Raw genomic sequence first — 12722 nt, 5'->3', positions numbered from 1 at the left:
CTATGAAAAGATTTTGCTTCATTTATGGGATATTTGTTTGATGGGAAAGGAAAATTGGGTGACTTTTTTTTTCCTCCAGGAAAGCATACGGAGGAAACTGGAAAGTGAGTACTAGTGATAGTGTTGTAGAGTTCGAGTGCAAAAGGTGGGAAATGGTGCACCCAAGTAGCCATCCATGGATTTATTTTCTTTAAAATATTAAATTTTGATGGGGCCAGCTTTGACAATTGGCAGAAATTATTGGGCAAATGAAAATGGAGCGTAGTTTTACCTTTTTTTTTTTTTAAATTTGGTTTCGAGCCTTCAATGATTCAAATTTTAGTCTACTCGCTGTAACTTGGTTGTCATCATGATTGGACGGTTACCCAATTGCGATAATATCGTGACAGAGCCATCAACTCAAAGTTGCAATCTTTATCCAACCTTCAATGCTTTTGATTTCATCAAGGACTGTCTTTTTTTTCTTTTTTTTTAAGTAAATATGTTCCATTTCATTGCAAAAAACTAATATCAAGGGATACAAAGTTTGTCCTGTATTGCAAGTGTAAATATCTCTGATGGACCATTTTCAATCCATACTAATTCATCCTCTGTTTCCAAAGCTAACTTAGCTAATTGATGCGCCACTGTATTGGTTTCCCTGTATGTATGTTGTATCTTCTAATCTGTTCTACTAGTAAAAATGCTTCTCAAATCTTCTATTAACAAGTCATACCACATCCAAACCACCTCTTTGCTATTTACGTCTCTCATCACTATTTGTGTGTCTCCTTCAAACACAATATTCTTCATGTTTAATTCTAGGCAAAACTCCACAGCCCTCCATAGTGCAAATATTTCAGCAAGTATAAGGTGGCTAACATTCATTTTACTCATGCATAAAGATGCTAATACCTCGCCATCTTCATTCCTCAAAATAATACATGCCCCCATCTTCAATCTCTTGGAGTCAAAAGAGGCATCCCAATTAACTTTCACCATGCCCTCCCCTGGTTTGTTCCATTTTTTCACTGCTCGCCCAGACCCTGCAGCTCTGAAATTGCAAACTAAGTCCTTATGTGCCTTTTGGTACTCTTCTAAGTTTTCCATAGCTTTTTTATAACTTTGTAAGGACTAAAGAACTTTTCTTCAAAAATGAACTTGTTTCTTCTCATCCAAATATTCCTCATGATGGCTGCCACCTTCTCCAGTTCTCCTTGATTTAAATTTTTCACTAACCTTTCCCACAGGTGATAGAAGTCCAATTCAACACATGGCCATTTTTTGACAGGACTTTCACTTTCTGCCCACACATCTGAGGAGGCTGCACAACTCCATAGTGAATGAGTAACTGACTCCACTTCTCTACTACATACGGGACACATAGATGACTCAACAATTTTCCTCTTTAACAGGTTCTCTTTTGTGGGTAAACAGTTGTTGACTACTCTCCACAAGAAAGTTTTAAGAACAGCAGGTGCATTTAGCTTCCAAACTTCCTTCCAAGTTCCACTCTCACTGTTTGTCCTAGAGGGTTCACATTTTGACATTCTCTTCAGTGTCATCTCTAGGTGATATGCACTAATTCCTAAGAAATGTCTTGATTTTGTGTAGCCTCATATCTGTTTGTCACTAAATCCCAGTCTACTAATAGGGATGGTTTTAACTGTGTTTGCTTCCTTCTCTCCCAAAACTTCCCTGAGGAAATCTCCCCTCCATTCACCCTTTGTTGTGTCTATGAAATCCTCCACCATTGCAATTATGTTGCCTGTATTAGCTGAAGCCTGAATTTTTCGACAAATTGATGCAGAAACCACCCACCTATCTTCCCAGAATCTTATCCTTTTGCTTTTACCTACACACCAACTTACTCTTTCCCTTATCAAGTTCAAAGAACCCCATAAGCTCCTACACATCACAGATGGGCAGTAGCCCAATTTTGCATTTAGCAGACCTTCAAGCCTGAAGTACTTTTCTTTTAACAAAGTTGCTGAAAGAGACTTGGTATTAGTCAAGAATCTCTAGCACTGCTTTGCTAGCATAGCTTTATTAAAGCTATCTATATCTCTGAATCTCATTCCTTCTGCTTCTTTTGATACTCCCATCTTTCTCCCAACTCCTCCACTATATTTTCTTTTCATTTTCCTTCTGTCCCCACCAGAATTTTGCCATTAGTGCATAAATTTCTTGGCATAGCTTCTTTGGTAGCCTACAGATAGACATATAGTAGGTAGGAATGGCTTGGATCACAGCCTTCAATAAAACTTCATTCCCAGATTGTGATAAGAACTGGTTTTTCCAGCTACTCAGGCGCTGCCAGACCCTTTCTTTTATCCCCCTAAAGGTATTATACTTGGACCTCCCTACCATGGAAGGCAATCCCAAGTATTTTTCGCAAGACCCACTCTGTCTGGCCCCAGCATTTTCCAGAATCTGCTTCATCATCTGCTCCTTTGTGTTACTGCTGAAAAAGAAGGTTGATTTCTAAAGTCTCAGGGCCTGTTTGACTTAACTCCAATCCTCCATGGTTGCTCTACATAAGAGAATGCAATCGTCAGCGAACATGAGGTGATTCACCCTAGTCTCTCCTCTTACCACATTCACCCCTCTAATATTCCCTTTACTCTCAACCTGATTGTGAAGGTTACTCAAACCTTCAGCACATAAAAGGAATAAATAAGGGGACAAAGGGTCTCCCTGCCTTAGACCCTTAGATGGGAAAAATTTATCCCCTGGCCTGCCATTCACTAGAATTGAGTAAGAGACAATGGATACGCAATTCATGATAAGACTAATCCAATTTCTATCGAAACTCATTTTCCTCATCACTGCCTCCAAGTACCTCCACTCCACCCAGTCATAAGCTTTTGACATGTCTAGTTTTAAGGTCATACTTCCTATTTTTCCTTTTTGCCTATTCTTCATCGAGTGTAGCAATTCAAAGGCCACCAAAGTATTATCGGTAATCAATCTCCCTGGGATAAATGCACTTTGTTGTTGGAAAATTATGTTTGGGAGAACTACCTTCAACCTATTTGCTATGATTTTAGAAATTATCTTATAGATGACGTTGCACAAACTGATCGGCCTATATTCATTCACCATCACTGGGGACTTAACTTGGGGATTAGAGCAATCAAAGTGTAGTTCATGGGCTGTGACATACCTCCACCCTATAGAAAGCTTAGTACAGCATTGCATATCACATCTCCAACATCATCCCAGTAAGTTTGGAAGAAACTTGCACCAAATCCGTCTAGTCCAGGTGACTTGAAATGCCACATCTGTTGGACTGCTATCTCAATCTCAGATCTTGTAAACTCTTTCAATAACCCCTTATTCATCTCTTTGGTTACCCGAGGCTCTAATGATTTTAAACACTCAGCAATCACCTCCTCTGAAGGTGTATTGGAGGTAAAAACCTCTTCAAAGTAGCCTTTGAATGCTGATTCTATGTCTTTCTGTTCTCTCAACACCCTTGAATAAGAATCCGTGACTTGAGTGATTCTGTTCTTTCTCCTTCTTTGACTAGCACAGGCATGAAAAAACTTTGTGTTATGATCCCCCAACTGATACCAACTTCTTTTAGCCCACTGCCTCCATTTAAGATTTTCTTGTTCTAGCAGACTCCCCAGTTCTCTTTGGATTTTCTTAATTTCCTCACTGCTCTGAGCATCTTCCCTTTCCTGTAGCTGCTTAAGATTTTCTATTTTCCTTTTGATTTCCCCTTCACCATCTCTTATCTTTTGTCTACTCCACCCTTCAAGGGCTACACTGCATTCCTTCATCGATTTTTGTAACTTCTTCATGGGCTCTGCACTTCCAAGAACAGCAGACCATTCTTTGGAAATAATCTCCTTACACTCTTTGTCTTTTGTCCAACTTACTTCAAATCTAAACAACCTCTTAAAAGGTGTAGATCTGAGTTGGGAAGAATGCATGGATAAAAGCAATGGTCTATGGTCTGAACATCAAGCTGGTAAAACATCCACCCTAACTTCCTTAAAGTCCTCTCTCCAATAGCTGTTAGCTACTGCTCTGTCTAATCTTTCTTTAGTGAAAGTGTCATCTGTGTGTCTATTTCTCCATGTGAATTTATCATCCTTATACCCTAGATTAGACAGGCTGTTGGAGACCAAAGCATCCTTGAATAGACCCATCTGAGATTCCCCCTCTGCCTTCCTCCATATTTTTCTGTGTGGACTAATACTTCATTGAAGTCTCCTATGATACACCATGGTATTTGTTCAATGGGATTTAGCCTCCTCAACAGGTCCCACGAGGTCCTTCTCTTCCCTATCTCGGGATGACAATAAAAGCCAGTGAAAAGCCATTTCTTCTTAGTTGACTCCTCCGAAACCCAGGCATTAATATGCCATTGTGAAAAATTATGTATTTCCACCTCCACCTCGTCCCTCCATAGCAAAGCAAGTCCTCCCCTTCTACCTGCTGGGTCAATCACAAAACAGTTCTCAAAACCCATACTTCTCTTCACACCCTCCATCCTCCGAGTGCCTATCATTGTCTCTAACAAAAAAATCAACTTGGGCTTCTTTTCCCTTGCCATACGGCAAAGGTCCTGAACTTTCCAAGGGTTTCCAACCCCTTAGCAGTTCTAACTTAGGAGAATCATCTAGTTTGGTGGGGCTGCATAGCAGCCACCACCTCTTGTGTTTCTGGTACTATTTCTTCCTCAGTGCTGGAGTGTTTCAACTTCTTTGCTTTTGTGACCTTACTTGATGCCTCATCTTCATGTTCAGCACTGCGTTTTTTCCTTAGAGGAATTGTTACATGCTGCTCACCTTTGCTCCTATTACGAGCTCTTCTCTTCCAGTTGCTCTTTATGGGCAGTCTACTCACTTCTATTCTAGCCACCCCATCTTCCATTTCTTCATTCATTTCTTTATTTGTTTTCATTCCTACTCCCATTTGTGTATTGCCAACTCCCCTTTCAGCTACCTCCCCGAGTGTTTTTCCTTGGCTGGGATTAACATTGGCCCCATCTTCCAAGCCGTTTCCCTCCATCCCTTCCTTCCTGCTCGTATTAGCCACTGTATCATCCTACTGCCAGACCTCATTGCCACCTCCCGTGGTGCTAGGTTCTCTGCTTTTGAAACCCCCCATAGAACTACGTCGATTGCCTAAACTAGCCCTCAGCCACGGACCAAATTGATTGTCCCTATCATCAGTGTTACTCTATTTTAACCCTTGCCTAGCACATCTCATTTCCCCATGGAGGATGCACTTGCATTTGAAACACATCTTTGGTAGCTTCTCATAGACAAAAGGAACCCACATCTTCTGTCCTTCTAGATTCATGATTCTTCCTCTTGCAATAATCTTCCTCAAGTCCATGTATTTTTTGACCCTCAGGTAGTTCCCCCACCTCACGTCATCCTCTAGTGCATCTACCTCCAAGACATTGCCCACCGAGCTCCCAATCAAAACTCCCGTCTGACGCGTCATACACCCTAGAGGCATTTTGTGCATTTGAACCCACATCGAAGCCACGTCAAAGTTGATTGAGTTTGGTTGGGACAACTCATCAAACAGTTTCAGCACAAACATGTGGTTTTCAAAAAGCCAAGGGCAACCCTCCATTTTTCGCCTCCTATCTCCTTGATTCACAAATGTGATAACAAAGGTATTTGGTCTGATTTCTACGAAGGAAAGGGGTTTGCTCACTTTCCATATTTTCATCATTGTTGAATACACAGCCTCCCTTCCTATCTTCCTGTTCGAACATACCTTTCCTACTAAACTACATTTCCCCCTGCTACTAATTTTCTCCAAGTCTTCCAGTTGAAGATATATCAATGTGTTATCATCCTTGTTTAGGTTTAACCTCTCCCAAATCCCCTCCAAGTCCTCCATCTCCCTCCACTGCTGTCACCCAAGTGAACAGTGAATACTCAACCCTCCTAGAAGGCTGGACTAGCCTCTTCTCCTCTATTCACACCCCTCGAGCGTTAGAGAGAATACTATGTTTTTAGGTGCAGAGATTGGATAACAAGTTGACAACAAACTTTTAGGAGGACTATCTGGAGAGGCAGGCAGGCATCAAAGAACATGAAAGAGAAAAAAACTAATCTGGAAAATAAATAACCATTAACGAGAGATGAATTTTTATGTTCAAAACTAACTGTAAAATCGGAATCGAGTAATACTCAATTTTTTGGGGATTATCTTAGGGTCAAAATTGTGTGTTCAGGTAACATGTCCGACTCGAAATTGTGTGTTCGGAAGTATGCTCTTGACGGGTCGAGTCGAAAATTGCCTTTTCGGATCAGGTTGAGTGAGCAATCTGCGGAATGTTTGTGCCTTGTGCTTGAAGCTTCATGTTTCAAGTTTGGACTTTGGAAAATGACATGGTATGGCACACATTATTACAGTTGACATGACATGTTTCATGCGGCTTATCATAATGAATTAGGTTCTCCAATGTGATTTAGTTGTGTTTGAGTAGTAATGTGATTTCAAATATTCTGTGAATATTAGTGAAAAAGTAATAAAAAAATATTAAATAATAGTAAAAAGTAGGTAAAAAGTAATAATAAAATAATAAATAGTAGTGAAATATTCTCAAATATTCTAAAAATACTCTACTACTCAAACTAGTTCTTAAGCAATTTTTTAGAGGTATTATTGCCTATGGGAAGGTGGGGTGAAGGATTATGAGAGGAAGCAAGTCTCAAAACCAGTCAGGTCTAGCTAGTTAAACCAGCATTGCCAATGGCTCTTAAATCAACCATCTAAAAATTCGGTTAGATTGTCTAGATTTGTTATGGCAATTTTAACATAAAATTTGCTATGTTTTGACTTTTAAAATAAAATATTTATTATATTTAGTACGTTGAATTTAAATACAAAAATGATTAAAAAAATGCTAATATAGCAATGCCCATATCATCTAATGAGGATTTAATGAAGTCTACCCAATAGATTAGTTTGGATAATATAGAGGATCTTGGTTAAGAAATTAAGGATAATCTAGCTGGATAAATTGAAAAGTGACTGAGGCTTGAGAAAAAAAGATGAAAAATTATTTACATCAACCTACTATTGGCTGCAGCCGCAACACACCTAATGTGTTGAGTTAAAAAAAAAACAAAAAACAAAAAATAAAAGACATCTTGTGTGTGAAGAGTGCAGACTGATGTATAGCCGAGCTCAAAAAAGATACCCCGAATCAAATATGAGGAATCAATGAATGGAAATTGTTTTCAATAGCAGCTGTAGAACCAAAAGATGCCCCGCCAGTTTATATGCTTTGACAACTGGGATTGTTTAACCAAAACCATGGGCTAATTCCTAGCTTTAATAAAGCATTACCACTTTTTTTTTTTTTTTTTTTTTGCTTTTGTTTCGTAAACAAATAAGTCGTATTACAAGTGACTTGGTGGATGATTAAAATTGCAGTGGAAAATATAAGTATTAAGAGCATTCTCATTGGATTAGCTAAAAGTTAAATCCAATGAGAATTTAGCTATTAGGTCATAAAATCTCTCACATTGAATTAGCTATATTCTAAATATTTGGAATATAGTTACAGTAAAGTCTAAACTAATTTCTAAATTTGAAACACACTATTCATTCATCAAATCTTTTTTATATTATTTATTTCTCTCTCTTTTTAATATAAATTATTTCTCTCTCCATTTTAAATGACAATTGAAAAAATATAATTAGAATACAATTACTAATTAATATATAATATTATGAATAGTAAAATATGATAAAATAAAATAAATTCATAATTAAAAAATTAAAAAATTTTCAAAATTATTAATTATTCATTACTATATAATGAATAAATGGATAATTCAATTTGGAGATTTAATGTGAATAGTCAAAGTTAAATTCATTTTATATTATTTTATTGTCATATAATGAAAAAATGACTATTCCAATGTAGAAACTTATGTGAATGTAATAGCTAAATGTTAAATTCATCTTGTATTCATAAAAAATGTACTTTAATTTAGCTAATCCAATGAGAATGCTCTAAGTTCTATTATTAAAAAATTATTTACTGTTTGATACCTATATGTTTAAAACCCTTTCAAACATATTATTAAAAAAATACTTTCTAAGATAAAAATGACAATTATTTAATTTTTTTAAAGATTATGACTATATCTTTAAAATTTTAAAAGTTATAATTATTAAAAGTTTGAACTACATTCCGGATTATCATCCATTATATGAAAGTCTGAGGTATTTTCATCCATTGATAATCTTTTTAAAATTTAAACTACATTCTGAATTATCCGGACATTTGGAAAAATACATCAACATAAGATTTTTCTTCAAATGTATTTTTTAACTTATTTGGAATTAAAAAAAAAATTAATATATGACACTCAAATAACCTAATTTTTCCATTAAAGAGCTTCTAAAGTTATTTAAACACTTTTTAAAACTTCTAACACAACTCCAAACATGCCCTCGATCAAGTTGGATCAGTGCATTCATCCCATATTACAAACTAAAAGGGATTGGCATCTTGAAGGGAGGTACAATTGCCATGATGCAGACTAGCACAATTGATTTCAATATAATTATTACTCCAGTACTAGATGTTTCATTCAATTTCAGTTTCACTTTGTAAGTCCAGCATGTCCAAGCTTAGAAGTTCTCAGACGAAGCTAGAGAGTAAAAACAATCGATTGTCTCCTCCTAAAAAACCTAATCAATACAAATTGCAATCAGCTCAGCAAAGAAGCATCAAATGAAGCCAAAATTACATTGCACATGCCACTGGAATACACTTGCCAAAGACGGCCAGTGGCTCAATAAAAAACCCAAGAGCAGCCTTCAATCGTGTCCCAAAACTGCTAGCCTCCTCTTTCCTACTGAACACCTCTGCTCCGATCAGTTTTTGAATCAGTCTCGCGGTCGTTCAAACCTAAACTCAAATCCAAAGTGCTTTCGTTCAGATCTTGGCATACTACTTGATTATTGTCCTGAGACAGTGAAAACTTTGATTATCAACAAGACAATGAAGCAAAGAGTTTAATACTGATTTACGATTGATCTTGAGCCAGTAATGGCAAGCCAACAAAGATTTTGTTTATTTTATTTTTTCCTCTTTACTCTAATCTTATTTTCTTCTATTCCTCAGACTTAAATGAGCATTTCTTAATTTTTGGTATGGAACTGATCGCTGTACGTCGCAACCCTGTGAATGACCTCCCACTCTTCTTCTTTTCCTTTCTCTTTCCTTTTTATGCCAAAACAATATCCATGATCATCTAACTAATTGCAACAGTGTCCTTATCTATAATGACATGCGGGCTCGGTCTAATCAATTTGTGTCATTCACACTTTGTCTCCATTATTGACAATATTTCCACAAAGAATTTAGATATGCAGTGATGAAATACAAAACAAGAATGTGATGTGTGAGCATTTTTACCTGACTTTCCTCCATTGGCACATCATTAATGTCAGGTTTCTCATCCAAAACTCCACCCCTGGGGGTGGACTTTGCTGCACCAGGGTCAATATCAATTGGTTTAGCATCTTCGTCAACCTTTTCTGCTGCTTCGTTTTCAGCATCCTCATTCTTCTGTTCCTCTAGAACAGCAATCTGCACAGCCAAATAGCCAAAATGACCATGCATCCACAAAGCCCGTCACAGCCAACAAAAGATATACACAATAAAAAACTTTCTACACTAAATCCCATTATAGATCACCAATCTAGAAATAGATCTTCAATGATGGGTTGTCATTTAGGACATACTTTTAGGCTCAGCCTTTTGAAAAACATGTTTTCCATTAAAGCATTAATTAAAACACAACAATAACTAGCAAACACAAGAAATGCTAAGTTGCCATGTTATACACTTCCCAGGCTCCAGCATTTAGAGATCTAATTGCTTATTAAGAAAACATTAAGAGATCTTGTTAGTAGTAAAGATAGCAAGAAACAAAAAAGAAAATAGAAAAGGCATGTGTACAGTGTGCAGGGGTATAAAACGACAAAACCTAAGGAGCTGCAATCCAGAAAAGATAATCTGCCAAAACTTTCATCCAATAAAAAAGCGAACTAAAAAATATGAGCTTGAGCTTGCTCCCAAAGAAACCAACAACATCAGAAGTTTGGCTACTGCTTTTCCTATACTCACAACCTAAGGCATAGTACAGCCCTTCCAAATCTCAGTAGTCAGTAATACTATACCGCCCAAACTTCCCGTCCAGCATTTCAAAACAACAAAAATCTACCCAGGCATCAGCAACTGGAAGCCAAAGAGTGTCTATGGTACTGACCAAGACAGTGTGCTCATGTTATCCAGAATTAACCATCTCTAATTCCCATCACCAATCATAGACTACAATTACAAATCATGTCACAATCTCCACAATTTCTACATAATGTTAGCAAGAAAAACAAGCTTGAGAACCATTTTCAACAATGTAACGTCTACTGCAGGATTCATGAGAATGAAAGATGCCCATACTAATCTGCTGATCTATCATCACATCAATATGTCCATTGATATAACGGTGTCAATGCGCATTAGAGATGTACAACATAACCTCGTGCCTAAATAATTTTCACATAAAACATCTCCTATTCCCAAATCTATTACATTTTAAATTGTCAAGTCTATGGTTTCACAAACTTCAAACCTTTCAAATTAACAAGTCAAAACACCAATCCAACTGCATACACAATTACAATTTACATCATATTCAATTTCTATTCAATTTCCATTTCTTTATATCTACTTGACTAAACCTATAAAAGATAAAGCCACAGATAGATAACCACATCATAAATTGAGTCTTTTAAGCGGAACAGGGACAGTTAAAAAAATCTAAACAATGCTTTATATGTGTTAAAGCAATCTGAAACCCAGTTAAATCTATGGATATAATACCAATCTATTCCAAAATAAATGAAGTGGTTATAATCCACAATAGATTCTTATCACAAATCTTACGAAATGACAATGCAATCAACCCAAAAAGGTTCCTTGCATAAGAATATACCATGAGAACCAATCTACAAAACACATATTTTAACAGTACCAGTGCCAAGGCAATAAAATGTTAGACTTTACCTAGGTCTACCAAGTCTTCAAGTCTTTGGAACCATTAGGATTTCAGGGCATGGGATTCTCATCAATGTTTGCGTTTTCGAACCCGATCTTTCTACATCACTAAAATGTCAGATCAATGAGATAAATGCCTCCACAGCCCACTCCCCCGCCCCCCCAACACCACCCAAAAAGAAATTAATGGCTATGTGTTAGGTAATTGAGCAATTGAACTTGCAGAATATCTTTATGATTGAGTTGTTCATTTTATAATGTTAACAAAGTGGAAACAAATTTAAACAAAACAAAAAGTAAACGCATACAATCTAGAGATATCACAACTGCATTAAACTGTCAGCCTTTTAGATCAATTACAAATTTCCAAGTTGGCATAAATTAGTGACAACTTTACTATTTACTAACAATGACATCAGACAAGAACGCATGCATACTAAATTACATATACAGACGGAGTCACATCCAACAAGCACTCTTTAAAAAATTCTCAACTATATTCCGAAGTACACTTATCAACATGACGTATGCACATGTCCACATGGAGTCAGTCAGTGTAATCTTCAAGTCCATGTTAACGACTTACAACTAAAATTTCAAAACATTCTAACATTTTCAAATATAACCAATCCCCAGCCGATACTATATTTTGTTTCCCTCTCTTGCCAAAATATCCACCAAACACCAATGTAAAATCACCCAAAAAATATCCCAGGTACCACAAATAATTCTTCCGATCCATACACCAAAACCCTCAAAATTTATACTCACCCCAAAATCCAATCACATATCAGCTTTCTCAGTCAATCAAACCCATTATTTTCAGAATATCCCAAAAGACCCGGATCACATGAAAAAAATACTAATATTGATAATAACAACCCAAAACCACGATTCTTTCGCCAAAATAAAAATCCCTAGAACACGCACATAACCAGATTCAAAAACTGAAACCCGAATAAAAGAAAAATGAAGATCCCAAGAAAATAATGTCTAATTGAGGGAAAAGTACCGGAATGTATTTGAATTTACGACGAGGTGGCTCCTCGGGGGGGACCGCCGAGTCGTCCTTGCCGGGATTCCTGTCACCGTTGCAGTTATTGCCGTTGTGGCTCGGGGTGATAGGTGTCCACTTGTAAAGCAGGAGATGGGAGCCGTTATTACCGTTACTCGTACCGTTGGTGGTGTTGTTGTGGTTTTGAATCTGGTGAGAGTGATTGGTGGTGGTGTTAGAGGCAGCACTAGTAGATGGCGCTACGTGGATCCACTTCTTCTTCCACTTCCTCACCGGCCCATTGAACACCGTGGCCGGTCCGTACCGAGTCGAGGACCGCCCCAGCCGGGCCCCCACCCCCTCCATGATTCGCTGATCTGAATCGGTTTCAACTCGGCGTCCGATCACCTCAACAAATAATCCGAAAAACTAATAATTTTCTCTCTCTCTTTTTTTTTTCTCTCTCTCTCTAAAGACAGATGTCTTTAGCTCTTTTATGGGTTTCTGAGATTGGCTGCGATCTGATGGAGCCGCGAGGTTGTGCGTAATTTGATAGCCAATCAGGGCCGTCAAGACATGGACTCTTTTCCCAAATTGGGGACCATGGCTTTATGTGCAATGATTGGGATTTGGGTTAAGGCTTCGTTTGGAATTAAAATTCTTTCAATTCATCTTAACTTATCATTA

The 12722-nt window shown here is 37.4% G+C and overlaps 2 protein-coding genes across 2 annotated transcripts; both read right to left on the bottom strand.

Moving 5' to 3' along the window:
- Positions 1–5175: 5175 nt before the first annotated feature.
- On the bottom strand, positions 5176–5853 carry LOC108996095. Its single transcript, XM_018971872.1, has one exon. It carries the CDS (start codon positions 5851–5853, stop codon positions 5176–5178), a length of 678 nt encoding a protein of 225 aa, XP_018827417.1.
- A 2676-nt stretch (positions 5854–8529) lies between these two features.
- On the bottom strand, positions 8530–12518 carry LOC108996318. Its single transcript, XM_018972155.2, has 3 exons — positions 12054–12518; positions 9398–9571; positions 8530–8945 (listed from the first exon to the last, which is right to left on the bottom strand). The coding sequence occupies exons 1-3, from the start codon at positions 12399–12401 to the stop codon at positions 8832–8834; spliced, it is 636 nt and encodes a 211-aa protein (XP_018827700.2). The 5' UTR covers positions 12402–12518; the 3' UTR covers positions 8530–8831.
- Positions 12519–12722: the final 204 nt, after the last annotated feature.

The sequence above is a fragment of the Juglans regia genome, chromosome 4 (genome assembly GCF_001411555.2).
Source record: "Juglans regia cultivar Chandler chromosome 4, Walnut 2.0, whole genome shotgun sequence".
NCBI lineage: Eukaryota > Viridiplantae > Streptophyta > Magnoliopsida > Fagales > Juglandaceae > Juglans > Juglans regia.
The sequence above is the reverse complement of the archived record's forward strand: the minus strand, read 5'-3'. Positions and strand labels throughout refer to the sequence as shown.